A 22,297-nucleotide genomic window follows, 5' to 3' on the forward strand; every position below is an offset into this window, starting at 1 on the left:
TAGAGTTTCCAGAAAGTACTGGAAGTTCTAAATATGAAAGAAATTGCCTATTCTTCAATGACAAAATAAAAACTTCCCCCTCCTCACAGTGACAAATAGGAGTGTCTCAATCCAAATTCATTTGCCTTGTGGTTTTGATTAAATATATACACATTGGAAACTTCATATTACAGAGAATGTACAATTCTTACAGTGAGATTCTTACAAATTATGATATTTGATATGAGGTCAAGCAATCTTCCATTTTGTTCAAAATGTTCCAATGACCTGAAATTGTCATCAGTTTATGTTCTGCAAAGTCTCTCTTCCTAAAGTCTATTCATACCGCCAAACTAAAGTTTAAGATTTTTCCCTCCCTCTAAACAGGAGAGGTAATGCCTATGAGAAAATAACATTTTTAACAAATAAAACCCAGGGGATCTAGTCGGGCAAAGGAATAAATCCTCATCCTTTGCACAACTTTCAAACTGGAAAACAATACAAGAATTCAAAAATCGCTTCTTTTCAATTCATGCTGTATAATGTACAAAGTAAGTTTTATGTAATGGCCATGCCAGATCCACTTTGCTGTCAGACATGAGAATTCAATGGTTAGAGGCTTAACTTTAATATGCAAAGTAGAGGGTTGGGCGGAAATGGAGGGGGGCATCAGGATAAATAACCAACACAACTGGAAGTAGGAATTCAGATCATTTCCTATCTGGGGATATACAGGGCATATTGGAGAATGGTCAGACTACCTGAAAGGAAACCACAAGCTGATTAGTTCCACTCCAAGGGATGGTTTTTAAAAACCCGTTCTTATTCTTTACCATTGATTGGATGTCTAAATAGAAGGCTACATATGGCGAAAGATACATACATTGGGTCATTATAACAGAAAGGCGATAAATTATTCGGGGTGCCTGCAGAGAACTCTGTAATCCACTCTTTCCATTTTCACTCTCACCTGTGAAAAAGCCTGAAACTCATGCCAATTGGTTGTTAATAATGTGCTCTGGAAGGGAGCAAGTTGAAATTGTTCCCAAAACTGCAAATCAAGAGACAAAGTATGTGTGTCTACTACTGTTGAATGAAATTATATATCAGAACAAAAGACCGTGTCTGCAGTACAGGACTAAAGTATGCTTTCATGTGTCCTATAAAATCCAAAGCTCTGGGCGGCACAAAGCTCTGGAGTGCTTATATTTCTACTCCCAGAAGAATATCATAACATAGATGCAGCTAACAGAAGCCTCCAAAAGGAAGTTTGTGATATGAAATGTAAAATAATTGTTTTTTAAATTTGTAGTTTCCAGATTGAGTTTCTACTGTGCCTGCCAAACATTCTCCTTCTTTTTCTGTGGGTTAGCTACACAAATATGGATTTCATTTGTTTATTAAGAAAAGGAAGTGGTGATTCAGCCACTTTGTATAGATGTGCTAGTGTTCCTGTTTCTATTCTTCCACAGGACACAATAAGAGGTGACAGGTCAAAAGCTAAGAGGAAGGGAGAGCACAGTGGGGCGGTGATTAGGAAGAGCGAGCTCCTTGGATCTCTGGCTTGGTCTGCAGCCCAGGCTGCCTCCCTCAGACCTTCTGATTCACCTCAGTGCCTGGCCAGCCCCAGCTGCTCCATTTTTATCCTTTTCCTCAATCTGGATGGTCTCTGGGCAGCAGAAACGCTATTACCAAACGCTCTTTTATGTAGGTTCCAAATGCCAGTTTTCCAGAAATCTTTCATCCTCAAATGTGTCAAGAAGAAGAGACTCTCCTCTTGTCTTTCTCTAAAAATGTTGTGGGTCTGTATTTATTTGCAACAGGAACATCAAATATACACATTCCAATGCTTTGCGCTGTCCACATGACACTTATGGGCCATGTGTCACAAGTATGCCACTCCCTATCTCTGAGCCCCATTTCAAGTTGACGAGTAAAACAGATCAATACTAGCAGTCCTGTCTACTTCACAGGGCTGTAGCATCAAATGAGCTATATGAAAGGGCTTTTGACCACTAACTTCCAATTAAATGTATTGCAAAATAATTAGCCAAGAATGTTTTCAAATGAAGGATGCATATATTTTTACATATCACAGGCAAAATTATAAGGCTATGCATATGGACTATAAAAGCTCAATTAACTCAAGGAACAAAGAAGGGAGGAGGAAGGATTTACAAAGAAGGGAGAAGACAGAGATAAAGGACACGTGTGAAGGTACACTGCATATTCAGTAGGGATCTGAAAAAGTATGGCTTGAAAAGGAGCTTATTTGAAAACATCACTACCATGGTTAAATATGTGTCAGTGTAGCTAGGCTATGGTGCCTGGTCGTTTGGTCAAACTCTAGTCTAGATGTTACTATGAAGCTGTTTTAGAGATATGATTGACATTTATAATCAATTGACTCTGAGTTAAGCAAATTGTCCTTGATTATATGGGTGGGCTTTGTCCAATCAGCTGAGGGCCTTAAGAGCAAAAACTTGGGCTTCCCAAGGAAGAAGGAATTTTGCCTCAAAACTATAACACAGAAACCCTGTCTCAGTTTCTACTCTGCTGGCCTGCCCTACAGATTTCAGACTTACCACCTCCCACAGTTATGTGACCAAATTACTGAAGTAAATCTCTCTCTGATAGATATCCTATTAGCTCTGTTTCTCTGGAGAACTTTGACTGATACAGTCACCAAACCCATTTTCACTGGAAAACGCAGTGGATTCTTTTCAGCCCTCATATTGTTTGCCATTTTGTACCTCAACCATGCCAGCAATACAAGGTAGAGAGAATACAGCCAAATGAATAATCATTTTTGGTCACAGAGAGAAAAGTTTAATATCATCTAAAATCATAACTATCTCCATTTGGGTATCTTACCAATAACTCAAACCCAAAATCTCAACAATGACAAATTTTTCCTCCATAAAATACTCCTTTTTTGAGCTGCTGCTCCCATGGTGTACCATTTGTCCCCACTGTAGAATCATCCTTCACTTATCCTCTGGTTCACTCCTCATATTCATTCTATAAATCTTATCACTCTTCTTAGGTAAGTTTTTTCAGATTAAGCCCATCTTAGGTTTTCTTCACGTTTCCTCCAGTAGCTACCTACAAATTACTCTCAGATCAACCATTCTAAATAGGCTTTCATTTATTGCTTACCAACAGCCCATTGCTTTTTTTTTTTTTTTTAATTAAAATTGAAGATCCATATCCTGCTAAGTCTGGCATTCAAGGCTCTCCATGTGGAATCCTGACCAAGCATTCCAGAATATCCTCTACTACTTCTATCAAGAGCTATCGACTCCAGACACCTTGGCCTCTCCAATGGCTCATTTCCACCTCTTAGGCCACCTTCTCTTCTTCACTAACCTAATTATTTCCCATCTTTCAGGTCTCAGCTCAAGTTCCAATTTTCCTAGCCATTCATATGCTTAATAGAATTTTCTCATTTAGAATTAGTGTTGTGATTATCTGGCTCATTCATTTGGCATTTAAGTATAAAGTGACTTGTAGGGTTAATAAATAGTAAACAGTGCAGACCATTCTCTTCAACCAAATTAAAAGCTGTCTGAGACAGGACTATATTTTTAAAATAATTTAAGGAGGGGTGCCTGGGTGGTTCTGCTGGTGAAGCCTGCCTTTGGTTTACGTAGGTCATGATCGCAGGGTCCTGGGATGGAGCCTGGCATCTGGCTCTCTGCTCAGCAGGGAGACTGCTTCTCCCTCTGCCTCTGTCCCTCTGCCTGCTTGTGCTCACTCCCTCACTCTCACTCTCTCTGTCTCTCTCAAATAAATAAATAAAATCTTAAAAAAAATAATTTAAGGAACAAAAGAAGGATAGGAGGGATGGAGGGAGAAACTGAATGAGAGACCTTCCTTTGTACTCATAAGCTGTGAGTTACAATTTGGCACTGCATATATCTTACATCCAAAAGCTATACTTATTTCCCATTGTGGGAATAATCAAAAGAGACATTTTAATAAAATGTGCTGTCCTGAGGATACATGAGTTTTCCAGTTGTGGTTGATTTGTATTACATCTGTTCTACCCACTCTGGGCAAAATGGCTGATAGGTATAGACCACAGTCAGGGAACAAAGTGATGTTAATTAATGTGCTTGGGAGTGCTCTGAAAAACAGCACCAAGGCTTTCTGTATTGGTAAACACAGTGCACATTTTTCAATCTTCATCCCATTTACTAGTTTGCATTATCTAACACTGTTCACCACTCTCTTCAATTTAAGACTTTTCCCTTGTCTCCCTTGACTCTAGTATGTCCTGATTCTCCCTCTACCTCCCTAAGTCTTCATCTCAGTCTTCTTTAAGGGTTCTCATTTTTCCACCTACTTCTTAAGGGACAAACTCTAAAAGGGAATAGGGGAGGGTCTTGTCTTCATGAGCTGACTAGCCTGAAAACTTCAATCACTTCAATAACCAGCTCTACTTTCATTATTCCCAAGCTTACACTCCAGCTCAAACCTTTCCCTTGAGTGGAATGACAACATAGCCAACTGGCAACTGGATGCTTCTGTTTGAATGTCCAATATGCATCTATAACTCTCCATTAGACAAAACCTCTTCTGCCTTCTTTATTCCTTGTCCCAGTGGCCTGCACTATTATTACTCAGAGCATGGCCTGAGAATCACCCCCACTTCTCTCTCTTCTTCACCCTTACAACTAGTCACAAATTTCTGCCTTTTCTACCTCATTAATAGCACCTGAATCTATCCCAATCTTACTTCTCTCCAAGCCATTACAGTTCTCACCTAAGGAATTGCAACAGTACCTTAATCATCTCTCACTTCCCTTTTGTCCTTCTGTCCTTTAGCAAGAATAATCTTCCTAAAATATTCATCTGACCATGTCTCCCTACTTCTTACATCTTTCAGACTTTGTATACTCTCAGGGTAATGACTTAGCATGCCTGCATGGTCCTTTGCAGACTTATCCACTCCAATTTCTGCTCTCTTGATTTATGGCCCTGAACTTTACACTTCAAACTATTTAAAATGCAGCTTTCCCTAATACCATTCTGTCTCATACCTCAAAACCTTCAAAAATGCTAGCCTTCCTGAAAACATTGCATTACTTAAGTTTTTCATGTCAATAATTCCTTGACTTATCATAAATCCGGAGGTACCCCTGATCCCATCCCCCACCCAAATCTGGGTTATTTACCCTTCTATTGTTCTCCTTTTGTACCTGGACATAACGAGCATACTTCTTCTCACATAATATTGCTATATTTTTGTATGTTTTGCTTCCACTAGACTCTTAATTTCCTTGAAGACTTCGTCTTATCTTCTATTTTATCACCACCATATACAGCAGAGGGTATGGCATATATTAGGTACTCAATATGAGTTTGATGAATGAATCAGTGATAAATGGCACTATATTTGAATAACTGTATTAGCTAATTATTAATAACCCTTTAAAGTATCTCCTGACCCTATATCCTATGATTCTATACTTTATTCATTTCCTTGACCATAAAGACATATTTCTAATAAAAAAATTCTACAGAAATAAAAGCTAGAGATGTATATGTATTTCTGAGACTGAAATTATTAACAAGTAAGAAAATGAGAAAAAAGCGTTATCTTATTTAACTCTAAGCAAATCTCAAGAAAGCATGTGGACTTGTGAAAATAAAAAAGGCATTAAAAATATCATTCAGAATGATTTTTTTTTAAATCATATGAACATTTAGGTAACCTAAGATACTTTAGGTTCAAGGCTTGACTTTTAATTACACCAAAGCTAGAACTAAGGTTCATTTAACATTTAGATGGGGGAATTCTTTCTATATTATAGTCTAGGACTCCATTCTGATCAAACAGGTCACTTAGTCAATTGAGGCCAAATGTAAGCCAAATTCATGGTGTCTGTATCATCAGAAATGAAGCAGAAGCCACCCTTTTACAAGAGGAAATTGCAGCATTTTAAGTAGCTAGTTTAGAAGAACGGGAACATTGAGGATGTCTTTGTAATCACATGCTCCACAAAGATTATTGAGTACATAGAAATTCATGAGGAAACAATGATGTACCCTTCAATTACTTGTTTGACCTTGTTCAAAATGCTAACATTCAAAATGATTCCAAACTGCTTTCTAACAGCACTTAATTTTAGAGTGACTTTCTTGACCAGGCTAGTTATTGCCCACAAATCCACAATTGGGAAGTCATATAATTATCTTCCCTTGTCCCAGAAGCTTTTTATTTGCAGGCTTGCATAGGCAGAGAGTCTTAGGAATTCAGCAACATAACTAAATATTTGATCACAAGAAAGTCAAACAGGGAAGAGTGCTGTGACACTCCATTTGTTTGTAGACTGGCTACTTAAAAGGTTTGCAGGTGTCTGATGAGCAACCGACAGCAAAAACTTTAAAACTGAGAGGTTCCTTTTTAGTAATTCTGACTGTGTTAGTCCTACCTGTTCTGTTTTTTATTTTTTAATCTAAAAAGAAACACTCTTTTAACTCTCTCTTATTTCATCTATCAAGTATCTCTGGGAGAGTGAGGATGCATGTCTAAACTCTCTTTGGTTTTAATCATCTGTTTCCCACCAAAGAGTGACAGTTGCTTACTTTTCAAACCTTCTAAGAGCCGCATTAAAAGCATTAGTCACAGATGGAGGCTTTGGCTGTACAGTTGGGACTTTGGGGGTGACTTTGGTGGAAGGCACTCATGTACACACACTTAGGACATGAGCCTCCCCCAAAAAACACAATCAGCCCTTAAAAAGGTAAAAATTAAAAAAAAAAATAAAAGTGTTAGTCATTTTTTTCATAAAAGTATTACTAAACATTAAGCTTTCATCTGAAACAACTGGGAGTTTGAAACAAGATAGATAATCAGAATTGTTCCTTGTTGAGTAGGTTAGCCTAAACCCAATAATGTTGTAGCAAAGGTAATGAAGTCACTCAGTGGCACAAGAGACAGTAGAGAGAAGAAAGAGGAAGCCATAACAGAGTCTGATGATGCTTAAAGTTAAAAAGCCCTCCTTATCAATGATGTTACAAAGTAACCTGGGCAGGACTGGGGCTCATGACCTGGCATTAAAACCCTACTCTTCTTATAAACCAATTCCCAACTTAAAAAAACAAAACAAAACAAAAAAAACCTCTTCCTTTTTACTTTTATTCCCTGCCCAAAAATTCTAGTAATATTTCTTTTAAGATTATATTTATTTCTTTATTTATTTGAGAGAGAGAGTTCAAGTAGGGGGAGGAGCAGAGAGGGAGAGAAACAGAGGGAAAAATATCTCAAGCCGACTCCTCACAGAATGTAGAGCCTGACACAGTGCTCAATCCCATTACCCCAAGGTCATGACCTGAGCCAAAACCAAGAGATGGATGCTTAACCAACTGAACCACCCAGGTGCCCCATTCTAGTGATAATAGTTTTGAAGAATGTTTTTCTTCTCTAAAATGTAACAGTAAGACAGAGGTTACATTATTACCCAACTGGCATACCTATGTAAATCTCTCTGAGGGTTTCTGGCATTTTCTATTCCTTTTTTTTTTTTTTTCCGATATTTCTTAAGGAATTATTTCCAGACAGGGCAGCAGAGATTGGCTGTTACCAAATGTGTTTACCTTTTCTTCTGAGCACACAGCTACATTTCTTGTTCTCTCTTGCAGTTATATGTGAAAATGGAAGTTGACTCTTACCAAAGGAATGTGGTCAAAAGTGATATAAACCATAAAACCCTGAACTTCAAGTGCTGGCCCAAAAAAATTCTTCTATCTAACCTTTAACTCTCTTTCCTTATTTTTCTTATCTGATGGCTGCATATCTATGCTCAGTGTAACTTTAGAACACTCGGATGAAAGATAGTCTCCATCACTCTGGGTCCTTGAAAGATTATCCCTCATCATGTATAAGAAATAAATGTATATTGTGGTAAACTACTAACATCTCAGGGTCTGTCTGTTATAATAGCTACAGTTATTCTAAAACAGATGGCATCTAGAAATAGATCAGTAGAAAAAATAATGTTGCAAAGAAAAACATTGTCAATATTTTTGTATGTCTAGTTCCTCCTCTCCCCCCCTTTTTAAATACCCTTATTTGCCTCAATTTGTGGGTCTTTTCCCATTATCTTTCCCTTTTCAAACATTCCAAAGTTCTGCTTAATCTGGCACTAAATCTACATAAACAATATGAGAAGAAGCATTGAAATAAATTGCCACTAAACACATTTCCCTCTTCAAAAATGGCAGCTTGAATCACTCAAAACAGAAGACATAAAAAGACACTAGGGAATCTATTCTATGTAAGAATTATAGTTATATCCACTTTTTCTACCTTTTGTTCCAAGAGACAAACCTGTGTTCAGTGTCCCAAAATGAACTACCCATCTGTGACAGCCTATGGTCATTCTATTATAGCCCTGTCCCCAAACAGCCTTAGATGTGAATTAATTCTCCAGGCTTGTTTTGTCTGTTTCTTTGGTTTGTTATGGTGACTGTATCTCAATTTTATCTAGCCATCCTAGTATATTACTGTGATTCTGCTTCCTGTAAGATAAATGGTTTGCTCTATCAACAATAATGCCCATTATTATAGAAAAAATAAGCCACTACACACCCAAAAGCATACTCTTTGAGCCCAAAAAGAAATTAAAATATGCTAATAATTAAACAGGAATATAACAAAGAAGAAATTAAAGGAACACTTACTGAAATACTCTAAGACAATTTTATATTTAATTTTCTTGACGCAGAGGAAAAGCTCTTATCATCATACATTAGATATGAATTGGATAATTTATAAGCTTGTCTTGAGTAACCAGCTGTATGAAAGAGCACATGGAAGATGGGAGATCTATAGGTAACTAAGAAAACTTAATAGGAACTGTAAATAAGAGAGGGTAGGATAAGACACAACAAAGAAGGTATTTGCAAAGAAAGTGGTAAACCTTAAACCTTACTTGCCTGAGAAACATCTTATAGAGATATGGGAATGGGAGAAATGGGCTTAAGAGAGATAGAGATGACATGGGTTCAAATTTTGGTTTTGCTTCCTGCTAAATGTGAGTGCTTGATCAAAATTACTTAACCAGTCCAACACTCAGTTTCTCAGTCTGTAAAATGGATATAATAAATCTCTACATCATGAGACTGGTATGAAAATTGGTCTGTAAAGTGACATGTTGATGGAAGATTACCACAAACTGCAATTATTAGTGTATCTGGAAAAGATTTACTATTGACTTAAAAGTCATATTGCTTTTCAGTATGAAGTAAAGATATCAGAGTTTTTCATCTAAAATTTCCTCAGAGATTTCTTTTCCTAATTCATCTACCATATTGGCAGAAATAGCATTGTAAGCTTACCTTGGCTAAGTCTGCTTCATTCATCTGTCAACAAGATTCTGGGCTTCAAATGGAGTTGACAATTGCTGAAGGTAGATGGGACAAAACAGGCTGCACGAGAGCCTCGTATTTCACACCTCAGAGGGTTCTACGCTACCAACAATAACATCATATCTCTTGTCAGTCAAGAACAATTATACGGCTTGATAGACTGATGCAAATAAAAAGCCAGTTAAAACAGGTCTCCTGACTCTTTTCTGGCTACACTTATAGGACTCGATTGAATCTGCTACCTATGAATATTAGAATAGCACTTCCTTTGGGGACAAAAGGACAGAGAAACCAAATCCTCCACTGACTCAAAAAACGGTACAAAATAGTGCAAAATTTGCTACATTTGAAAACTCTTGAAGTCACTTTGTAAATTTTAATCTTACTGTTTGCTTCTTATTGAAACATGAATGAATTTTTAAGACACCCAAAATAGAAGGTACAATTCATGCTGTGTGCAATCAGGTAACACAACGGTCAGGCAAATCCTTCTAGCAAATATATTCATGATACCCAAGCTAGACAGTCAAAGCACTTTCATGAATTCCTTTTGAGCAATGTTTGAATACATGTTACCTTTATGAAAAAGAAAATAGAAAAAAGTTCCTGATATCCATGTAAAAGTAAATTACATTATCGTAAGATTACTCCACTGGAGCCTTCTATAATAGAGACTCTTATGATAGTGATATCTTTTTGTCAAAGAGGGTAACTGAGTTTTAAGCTTAAAAGCTCCTTTCTAAAGAGTAAATTGATATGTGGGATCAAAATCAAGTTGTATTTCAAGGTTTAAATTATAAATGATCTTAATATGCAAGACATAGAAACTGACAGAGAATAATCACTTTAGCCAGACATAATTCTAGTGTAACATACCTAAGTTTTCCAAAATACATCAAATGAAGGTGTAAATGGAAAGTTGCTACATTAAATTCTATCATTATGCTTTTTAATTTTTTTTTTAATTCTACGTCAGGGTATTACTTCAGAAGGGCAATGAAAAAGGTGACTTAGTGGCAGAAGATCTGATACTGTCCTTCAGACCAATCAATCTTTTATTTGTTTGTTTCCTAAGTGTACGAATGCTGTTTTGTACCTACTGAGCACATTTCACAACAAATGAACGTGAATGGCAAGAAAATACACAACAAGACACCAGGTTACACTTCATAATCTTTCTGTACATGTGAAACCATGGGACCACAGAAGCTCATGGCTAGAAGGAGCTCGAGGAATTTACTGTTGCCAAGGGGTCTGGCACAGGCTCTGTGCCATAGACTCCTCACCAAAAGCAAGACTATTGAAATTCTCAGACCACCTTGTGCTTTACACTGAATTTAAAGGATGGAAGCAAGGGCAACTGTCATTAAAATGGGAGCATAAGCTTTGATATTTCATCCAATTTCTTATTTGTGAAGAATAAGAAATTTTATTATATAAAATTTTATATAATTTTATTATATAAAAAATATATAAAAACATATTTTTAAATGCAAAATTAGGGGAAAAAGTTCCTCTAAAAATAAAAATACAGAAACTTTCAGATTTCAGTTCATGAAAAAAAAATGGAACAAGAGAAAAAATACACATAAAATTAAATGTTGCTAAAACTAGGATGAGTATGGTCACTTCAAATTACAATTGTCAACAGTTAGATATTATACCTCAATAAATATATCATTGGTAAACCTTTTTAACCATATTGTTGTCACTGTTCATTTATTTTTATTCAGATACAAGAAATACAATGGAAATATTTTATAACTATAAAGTAAAATTTGATAAAACACTAATCCTTCTTGAAAATCATAAGTGTTTAGAAATTAAAGGCTCAAGAGGATTTCATTTTAAGGCATTTCACCCATAAGTGTTCCCATGATACGGGGTCCCAAGTACTAGAAGACTCCATTTTATGAGTAAAGAGAGCATGATCAATAGATACTTTTTCTCTTTTTTGCAATCAATGGTTTTTCATCTTTCTAAACATGGCATCAATTATCTTTTAGTCAGTATTATTAACCCATTTATTATTAAATTATTGATTTAATTATTTATTGAATTATTAAAATTATAAATTATAAATTATAAAATTATAAATTATAAACTATTATTAAAACTTATAATTATACCTTATTTCTTGGATTTCATGTAGTTTTGAAACACAGTATACCTTCTTCAAAATGCCATCAAGATGGGACAGTCTGAATGCTCATTTTATAGAGCAACACCTTTACATTTCTTGGACATGATATTAATACATATAATTACTTATTTCAAGGAATATGATTTGACCATAGCCTGACAAACTTGTGTGACAGCGATCCATGTTGTAACATACTCATATCTCATAAGGGATAGGGATAATGTGGTAAGTGGAAAGGGTTTAAAACCAGACACATCTAGTTATAAACCCTCTCTAAATGTGCAACCATTGATAATTAACTTCTGTGAGTATTGCCTTCACTGAGCATTGGGAATGGTAACACCAGGATTTATGTGAGATAAAATGAAAGTATATGTGTGGAGTGCCTAGAATATTACTTGCCATATACAGACATGTGTATTACATTTCGCATTATCGAGCTTCACAGGACTATAGGGTTTTTTTTTATTATAAATTGAAGGTTTGTAGCAATCCTGCATGAAATAAGTCCACAGAAACCATTTGTCTAGTAGCATTTGCTCACTTTTTGTCTCCGTGTCACATTTTGTCAATTTTCACAATATTTCAAACTTTTTAATTATTATTATATTTGTTATGGTGATCTGTGATTAGTTATTGTGACTCACTGAAATATCAGATGATGGTTAGCATTTTTAGCAAGAAAGTATTTTTTAATTAAGGCAGGTACCTTGTTTTGTTTTGGACATAATGCTATTACACAACTGAAGAGAGTACAGTATAGTGTAAACGTAACTTTTATATGCACTAGGAAGCCAAAAACTTCATTTGACTCATTTTATTGTGTTTATCTCTTTATTTCAGGAGTCTGGAACTGAACCCACAATATCTCCCAGGTATGCTTAAACATATTAGTTTGATTTTCTTTTCTATTTAATAAGAAAGAACAATTAAATCTTTAATGGAGAACCTGGACTACTAGATAGTCCCAAGAAGGGAGGGGCTGTATGGTGGCTGAAAACTTTTGAAGGGCCAAAGAGGAAATACTAGAACCCAGAATGTCACCATATGGCAGAAGCAAGATTTAACTACCTCTTGGCATGTCTAATACTTACATCCAACAAAAAAAGCCTTGAACACTATATTCTGGCTGTAATCTCCAGAGTTTCCTCTCGGTAGTAATGGTTTGTTTCTAGTTTTAAAGACAGAGGCTTACGTAGGAAGCCAAAGACTAAGGCTCCTAGACCTGGGCCATGCCATCTGCCTAGCATTAAGCAGGAGCTGAAAGTCAGTTACAAAAGCAAAGTCACTTCTAACATGATTTATGTTCCAACCTTGAACGTGGCAGGAAGACTGCAAAAGATATTTGGAAGCCAATGCTTCCTCTGAATAAAGTAAACGAGTATACGCTAAGCTCCTCTCCCCAGACCATGCTGGCCTGTTAGATACGTTGCCAATGTGGAGTCTTTGAACCCTAGAGCAAACTGGCTATGCGGGATGAGCAAATATCTCAAGGCCAATGATCATTGCTACCGTAAACGTACAGTGGACAATGCAAACACTGAGGTCAGACAACAGATATCCAGGATATTATTACTCAAAAACACATCTAGCTCAAAGCTGACAAGATAATCTGTTCCTGTGAGTGCAAAGCAGTCTGGAATGCTACAGCTCTGACCTACTCAAGGAAAGAAAAAAGAAAGTGCAACCCTCCAAGGACTCCATCTCATGTTCTTTAAGCAGGCAAACTCCAATAGACTTCAAAGGGAGTTTTGCCTAAGGAGGGAGTACCAGACCAAGCCCACAGGGGGTATCATTTCCATGATCATGTTGCCATCTACATTTGGTGAACTGGCAAATGCAAATATTTCAGATACAAGTTTAAACAGATGAAAAAAGAAGTGTGAAATAGCATGGGGATTTGCTTCAAGAGAAACCTCAGAATTCCAGGAAAAGTATTTAATATCAGGAGCTTCATAAGTTATTCCAAAATTCCCAGGAGAGTAACTGGTTTGTGATCTTATTAAAAATAAGGTTTTTTTTTAATAAACATGTTTTGCACGTGAACATATGCAAAATAGTTTACTTAAAAAATAATTTCCCAACACTAAATACTCTTCAAAGGTCAGTAACATTTTTCTAATTGAAATATAGACTATATTTTGATGTCATAACAAAGTTTTAATGTACTTGATCCCAATTAATGTACAAAAGCCCAAATGCAGAAAATATACTTACGGGAGGACCTGTGGGGTGGGGGTGGGTTGGAGAGAATAAGAGAAAGGGGAAGATGAATTAGTGAAGATACAAAATATTAAGATTAAACACAAGATGAAAACATTGTCACAATCAGCAAAATACAAGATGAAGAAGTCATTTAGAATTCAGTGATTCTTAATCTTTTTATTAGGTCATGGACAACTTTGATACCACATCAGAAAAGTGTATTTACATCTATCTGAACTTCAAATTTTACATGAAATTTCAATGGATGTTCAGATTCCCTGAGACCTGTCTATGAATTACTAAGGTTCATCTTAAGACTCATCTTAAGACTTAAGTCCTACTTATACCTAAAAATTTAGATAAAATATGAATCAGTAGGATCTTTGGTCATTTATGATAGCCTAGTTAGAGAGAATTGATATATAACTTTCTTGAGTTTGATAAAGTGGTTAAATGAGAAATTTACCCATGACTTTTTCTAAGGATATTTTTCACTCAGTAGCATTGCCAATATATAAAGCACTAAACTCTAATATTTGTTTCTTTGAAACTGTACATCCTCATCAAAACACAGGCAATGTCTAAGAAAATTTCAATATTTCCACACTGCATATTCAATTAAAACACAAGTTTTTAGTAGTCAATAAGTTAGGAACTGACTTTTTAATTTTTCTATAAAACTTCACATCAGTACGAAAGGTTTACCTTCCCCGCCAATCCTTTTTATTTCCTTTGACAAAGATCAATTCACTGATTATTTTGTTCCACTAATATTTCACTATTTCTTTCTTAAAACACATTTATAAACCATCTTCTAATATAATACTTTGTATTGTGAAAGGGATCCCTATATAAGCATCCAATTATTTAGAATAAATGAGGTTTAAAGATAACTTTTAAGAATACTTAAAAGGAATTAAGCAGCTATACTGCCCAAATTACTGAATTTTCATAAATCCCTTTTACTTTGACATCTTTTGTTTTCTTCTCTGAAAAAGGAAATGAGACCAAGAAAAAAACAAAAAATAAAAAACAAAAAACAAAAACACAACAACCCACAGCAAATCAATCTGTTGCTTTTTTTGGTAGGTTAGTATTTCTGCTATTTTAACACTTAGAAATTGCTTGTTTTTAACATTGATAAATAATTACTAAAAAATAGTGGAAAATGGTATTTCTTAGCACACTAGAATCAAACCTTAAATTTTTTTAAGTGAAGAAAAAACTCAAATAAAAAAAATTTTTTTGAAACCAAATATCCAAATGAGTGTATACTTACTGTCTTGCTTTTTTTATAAAGTCTAAAACACCAAAAATGTCAATCACCATGCGAAATGTTATCAGGCCATCAATTCTTCCTTGCAAGGTAAGAGGAAGATACAGACAGTGATTTGGCCTGAAAGCAAAAACTCAACTGAAATGGGCACCAGGTCAATTGGTCCCATTTCAAATTTTGCTCATAAACTATTGCACGCCCTTGGCCGAATCACCTGACTGCTCCAGGGCGTCCATTTCCTCAACTACAAAATGAAAATGCTGGATTGATTACTGAGGCTGCTGTCATCACGAAAATTCTAAGGTTATACAAGAGGAATAAAAATTCCAAATTTTGAAATGAATGAGAGTAAAAGCATAACAAAATTGTACCACTTGTATAAAATAACAATAAAGCTTTCCAAGACATGTGCCTCAGTGTCCCAAAGCAGATGTTTTCATAAAGATCCTGCATTTGCTCTCTATGGAGACGGAAGCGTGGGCGAATGGCCACACTGCATGCAGCTAGAAACCGTCGACTGTAGCAGAAAGGCCAAACTTCACCTGATGCAGTAAGTAACCCAAAATTGGGTCCCAGTGGTTATCAAACATTAAAAAATTAACAATATTTTCCAAACTTCTAACTACAGTTTGATGGAAAGAAGAAGATGAAAAATATTCTAGGTCTAGCAGAGGAGATTTAAACACATAAGCTTATGCACAACCTCTAGAAAGACAATATAATCATTAATTAGGAGGAACAGATGCAGGAATCTAACCAAAACATTAATGACAAGGAGCCGCTGAAAGAGAAACTTACCAGATTCTCCTCTTCGGCCCCTCTTACCTCGTTTCCCTGGAGGGCCTAAAATATAAAGAATATTTTTTTTAACATGGTTTTAATATTTTGTTTCTTCTTCAAAAATGGCTAGTAAGTAATTTCTACAATTTATCACTGTTTTTAACTAACAACCTCAAGAAAGGGACCAGATATTTGTAAAGGCCAGCATTATCCTATCAGCATAACTCTTAAGCCTCATTTAATTATAAAACCTACGCCAGATGTCTAAACATCTAGCATTACTTAAGAACGATAAACATTCAGAACTTTCAATCATCCTGTCTAGATAACATCAATAAAGAAAAACTTTAATTGCAAATTGGTACTGTTGAGATTTCATGTTTCTTATGAAAATTTTTTTTCTAAAGGTTGTAGTATATTAATAATTAAAAGCACTGAGCACAAATGACAATAGTTCCTCTTCAGTCAGGTCCATCACGATTCCTTTAAAAATATTTAGTTCACAGTTAATTAAAAGTATATATTCATAAAGGAGATAATCCTTACAATATTTCTATTTTATTACATATGAGTTTACATATATTGAAATTTCTCTAATTGAGAACCAGTGGAGTTAAAACCATATTCTTAATTGGAAAGTGTTTAGGTACTAGCTATAGGTCTCATTTTTCTAAGGAGCTAGCTCATTATTGTCAGTCAGTAAATATTTAATCTTTACAATGATCTCGCTTTGAAAGGGGAGGAAAAAACTTCTTTTTTTTTTTCCCAGTGAATTGCCTATAAAGACCACCTAGCTAGTATGCATCAGACTTAACACAAGATTCTAGGCATTCATGGCTTTTAAGCCATTGCTCTCAATTATATAATTTCTGCCTTCATTTCCTTGAGTAGGACTAGATCCCACTGAATTATGGTTCAGGCAAATAGAAAAGAATAATTAGCCCACAATGGGAATTAAGGTCTTATAATATTTGCTGGAAGAAAGAGGCCAAGGAAAATACAGACCCTCCTGGTTTTAAAGAACGACCTGCTAAGTTGGACTGATGACTTCCAAACTCTAGAAAGTTTAAGAGACAAGCAGCACAGGCCTTAGCATCCAACCAACTTTCAACGGGATTCTGAGCTACCAACTTCCACATGGAAACACTGTCATGAGAACAGAAACATCAGTGGGCCAGTTAGTTTTCCCTCAAGCTCTTACATAGAGTTAGTCTGGCCATCTGTGTTTTGTAAGAGGTTAAAAACAATCAAATAATAAAATTGGTTGAAAATGTTAGGAGAATTTTTGCAGCAGAGTCAAAAACTGTTATTCAGAATTTCAGATTCTCTCTGTATTCTGGAATAAGAGAAACTAATTTCTTTCTTCTTTCTTTCTTTCTTTCTTTCTTTCTTTCTTTCTTTCTTTCTTTCTTTCTTTCCTTCTTCATAGAGTAAAATTTCTTGGATACTATTCAGGATATACTTGGCCAAACTGAGAGTAGAAGGAGAATCACATAAATAGGCAAATAAACTTAGTAGGACCCTAATAGGTATGAAAAATATACTTATTTACACACACACTCAAACATACATGCACAGAAATATATTGACATATTCTGATATTTACAATGTCCTTAGGATTAGGAATCAGATTTTCTTTTCTATACAAAATCACTTAAACTAAGTAGTTAGTAAACACTATATACTTAACGATGTCTGTGGTCTTCATAGGAGGTGATACGGGTTATGTATAAGATGGATGGGATGTATAAGATGTAATAGAATAATTAGTATTCAAAAAAGAAATGGGTATGTCCACAGGCTAGAAATGGACCAGAAATGCGAAGTGGAAAGCAGGGATAAAGCCATGAACCTAGTTCTAGAACCTAGTTCTACACAGAGGAATGATGGCCACAAGTACTATTTCTAGAGAATAAATACACAAAAGTTCTCTAACCAGAATCAGTGGCTTAGAAATGCTAAAGACAAGCTGAAAAACAAACAAACAAAAAAACCAACAACAACAAAAACCAAGTCTCTGGCTTAACGGCTGAAGAATACAGACATAATCTCTCAATCAGAAAATGAAGTAACCATCTGCTGGTTGGGTGCCTAACTCTATGATATCTACAACATAAATCTGTGACAGGAGTCCAGAAATGCTAGCTTAGAACCAACCTGGTCTAGAAGGCTGCGGATGTCAGGTAAAAACAAACATAAAAGAACTAGGTAAGAAAGAGTGAGTACAGAGAAAAGAAAGGCATTCATAGTGAGAAAACTATAGCAAAAGAAAGAAAATACCTCCTACTCATAATGGGTACACAAAAAAAATTCCAAAACAAATGAAGAAATCTAAGGCTGCGACAGGCAATACTCAATAATAGGATCATGAATTATTTCCAGGTAAAATTAATTTTTAAAAACTATCAGACAGGAGCACTTGGGTGGCTCAGTTCATTAAGTGTCTGACTCCTGATCTGGGCTCAGGTCATGATCTCAGGGTCATGGGATTAAGCCCTAAGTTATGAGCTCCACTGCCAACATGCCTGCTTAGGATTCTTTCCCTCTCCCTCTCCCTTTGGCCCTTACCCTGCATGCATGCACACACATTCTCTATGAAATGAACAAATAAATAAAATCTTTTTTAAAAATCAGACAAAATTTGGTATGTTAATTATACTTTAAGAGATAAATGAAGAAGTAACATCTATTGAAGAATAAGGGATTTAAAAGATAAATTTTTCTTAAAAATGTATTTGAGGGGTGCCTGGGTGGCTAAGTGTGTTAAGCCTCTGTCTTCGGCTCAGGTCATGATCTCAGGGTCCTGGGATGGAGCCCTGCATCAGGCTTTCTGCTCAGTGGGGAGCCTTCTCCCCTGCCCCACCCTCTACCTGCCTCTCTACCTACTTGTGATCTCTCTCTTTGTCAAATAAATTAATAAAATCTTTTTTAAAAATGTATTCAAAAGAAACTTTTAGAAACCTGGAAGATAATTAAAAGAAAAATAGTCATTGAAATTAAAAAAAATAAAAAGAACAAAATATTCAAATTCTAGCCTGGATATGGTTGAAGACCGAATTGATGTAAAAGATGCAGAATGCAGCCCAGAGACAAATCCGATACTGATCTCTCTCTCTCTCTCTCTCTCTCTCTCTCTAACTACTCTGCTCTGAATGTTTGTGTACTCCCAAAATTCATATGTTGAAATTCTAACCCTCAGCAATGATGGTAGTAGGAGGTGGGGCTTTGGGAAGGCAATTAATTCATGATGCTGGGACCCTCATGAATGGGATTAGTACCTTATAAAACAGACCCCACAAAGATCCCCTAACCCTTTCCACACTGTGAGGATAGAGTGAGAAGACACTAGCTATGAACCAGGAAGAGGGCTCTCACCAGAAGGTGACCATGCTACCACCTTCATTTTCGACTTCTCAGCCTACAGAACTATGAGAAATACATTTCTGCTACTTATAAATCATCCAGTCTGTGGTTTTTATTATAGCAGTGCAAAAAGACTAAGACCCTATCTATTTATATTTCTATCTAATTGCCTATCTACCTACCTAGCTATTTATTTTTGTCAAGGAACAAAATTTTACTTATATCAATAAGAGAACCCAGAAGAAATGATAGAGACGTCCTTGTTTAAGAGATAATAGATGAGAGCTTTCCAGAACTGAATATCTGAGTCCTGAGGTTGAACTTATACCCCAAGTGGCAATAGAAATAAATCACACTTAAATGTAATAATGTTCAAGAATAATGAGCAAATGTTGATAACTACCAGAGGGAAAATTACAGTGGAAGGTACTTAGATTGACTGTTGTCTCACCCACATAAAATATGTCAGAAGAGCCTAGTCTTGATTTTCATAACAAATTTCAGAAATCTCTAATTATTATTTGCTTATTGGAATTAGTTTCTCATTTTCCCCTGAAGAATGTTCCTTTTAAACAGTAGACTTTATCAATAAAAATAAATTGCATTCATGTTTAAAACTAATTTGAAATAAACCATAAAAATAATTTAAAATGTATTAAATTATGAAAAAGTGATTTTAAAAAAGCAATGATATCTTTTTAAGAAGTTGAGAAACAAAGAATATTTCTAAACACATATGTCTTAAATATTCAATCAGAGCCTTAAAGAAATAAACCAGCGGTGCCTGGGTGGCTCAGTCAGTTGAGCGTCTGACTCTTGATTTCAGCTCAGGTCATGATCTCAGGGGCTTGAGATCGAACCCACACTGGGCTCTGCACTCTGCAGGGAGTCTGCTTAAAGACTTCCTCTCCCTTGAGGAGAACACAGGCAGGAACCTCTTCGACCTCAGCCGCAGCAACATCTTCCTAGGAACATCGCCAAAGGCAAGGGAAGCAAGGGTAAAAATGAACTACTGGGATTTTATCAAGATCAAAAGCTTTTGCACAGCAAAGGAAACAGTTAACAAAACCAAAAGACAACTGACAGAATGGGAGAAGATACTTACAAATGACATATCAGATAAAGGGCTGGTGTCCAAAATCTATAAAGAACTTAGCAAACTCAACACCCAAAGAACAAATAATCCAATCAAGAAATGGGCAGAGGACATGAACAGACATTTCTGCCAAGAAGACATCCAGATGGCTAACAGACACATGAAAAAGTGCTCCACATCACTCGGCATCAGGGAAATACAAATCAAAACCACAATGAGATATCACCTCACACCAGTCAGAATGGCTAAAATTAACAAGTCAGGAAATGACAGATGCTGGCGAGGATGCGGAGAAAGGGGAACCCTCCTACACTGTTGGTGGGAATGCAAGCTGGTGCAACCACTCTGGAAAACAGCATGGAGGTTCCTCAAAAAGTTGAAAATAGAACTACCCTATGACCCAGCAATTGCACTGCTGGGTATTTACCCTAAAGATACAAACGTAGTGATCCGAAGGGGCACGTGCACCCGAGTGTTTATAGCAGCAATGTCTACAATAGCCAAACTATGGAAAGAACCTAGATGTCCATCAACAGACGAATGGATAAAGAAGATGTGGTATATATACACAATGGAATACTATGCAGCCATCAAAAGAAATGAAATCTTGCCATTTGCGACCACGTGGATGGAACTAGAGGGTATCATGCTTAGCGAAATAAGTCAATCAGAGAAAGACAACTATCATATGATCTCCCTGATATGAGGGATAGGAGATGCAACATGGGGGGTTAAGGGGGTAGGAGAAGAGTAAATGAAACAAGATGGAATTGGGAGGGAGACAAACCATAAATGACTCTTAATCTCACAAAACAAACTGAGGGTTGATGGGGGGAGGGGGGTTGGGAGGGGGGTGGGATTATGGACACTGGAGAGGGTATGTGCTATGGTGAGTGCTGTGAAGTGTGTAAACCTGGTGATTCACAGACCTGTACCCCTGGGGATAAAAATATATGTTTATAAAAAATAAAATTAATAAATTTCCTATAAAAAAAAAAGACTTCCTCTCACCCTCTTCCTCTGCCCCTCCCCGCCATTTGTGTGCACTCTCTTTTTTTCTCTCTCTCTAACATAAATAGATAAATCTTAAAAATACATATACCAAATGCTGTGGGAAATACACCTGTTATACTGAGAATTGAGAAAGAATAAAATTTAAGGAAATGGAAAAGATAATTGGCAAAACATACCTATTGAAAGTCAATGGTTTTACAAAGAAATTCATAATATGTGAGAGAGAAAATGAAGCTGAACTAGGTTGTGATAAAGTAAGAATCTAAACTCAGTGACGTTTACAAAAAAAAATACTAGATTTGAGAAGAGGATGTTTCAGTTACTGTAAGAAACATAAGACTGAAGTGAGTCTTATTATATTATATTAGGCTTAGTGAAGTAATAAATTATGTAAAACTCTCAGAAAGACATAGATACAGATCTTGCTTAAAAGGGAATAAATAGAAATTCTGAAAAAGTCTATTGTGCCTCTAAGACAATTTGATATTGCTTGTGAATTTAAGGGAAAAATCATTTTTAAACAAAAATGATAGGATGGGATGAATTTAACACTAGACAGCTGGCAGATCACTAGAGTGAGATAATGAAAAATCAGAAAAGACAAATGATAAATGTTGCCCAGACAAAACTGATGTTAATAATAGTGGAGAAAGATAGTGACTGTTTCCATTCCAAACTGAGTGATGAAGTGTTGGCCAGGCATGAACTCTAAGAACAAATAGAGAAGCTAAAACCTGACTCTTATTCACTGAATTTGGCCAGATCCTTGTAGTAGAAATTTTCAGTGAATTCTATCAGCAAAAGCCATGAGTCTGCAAAAGAAACTGGTTCGAGAATATGAATGGGAAGCTATCAGCAACAGAGGAAGTGAAAATTTACAAGCAGAGAATTCATGAAATGAAGAATGAGTTACGGAAAATGGAGGGAGGCTATAAAACCAGATTGTTCTCTATAATAAGAAAATTCATGACACTTGGTGCTCTTCATGTTACAGAGTTGTTGCTTGAAAGACAATGCAAACCTTCAACCTGAGATAGGCATTGAAAAAAATTAACCATGATGA

At 35.9% G+C, this 22,297-nt stretch overlaps 1 protein-coding gene across 5 annotated transcripts in view; it reads right to left on the bottom strand.

The window, feature by feature from the left end:
* The window catches only part of COL25A1 (collagen type XXV alpha 1 chain), a 456,257-nt gene that overhangs the window by 191,218 nt on the left and 242,742 nt on the right, over positions 1 to 22,297 (bottom strand). For all 5 annotated transcript variants that reach the window (XM_047718185.1, XM_047718182.1, XM_047718187.1 and 2 more), the window contains exons 3-4: positions 15,780 to 15,824; positions 13,718 to 13,725 (exon numbers count right to left, since the gene is read on the bottom strand). In XM_047718185.1, coding sequence (XP_047574141.1) covers positions 13,718 to 13,725; positions 15,780 to 15,824 — 53 coding nt within the window. The remainder of the gene's footprint in view (positions 1 to 13,717; positions 13,726 to 15,779; positions 15,825 to 22,297) is intronic.

The sequence above is a fragment of the Lutra lutra genome, chromosome 2 (assembly GCF_902655055.1).
Source record: "Lutra lutra chromosome 2, mLutLut1.2, whole genome shotgun sequence".
NCBI lineage: Eukaryota > Metazoa > Chordata > Mammalia > Carnivora > Mustelidae > Lutra > Lutra lutra.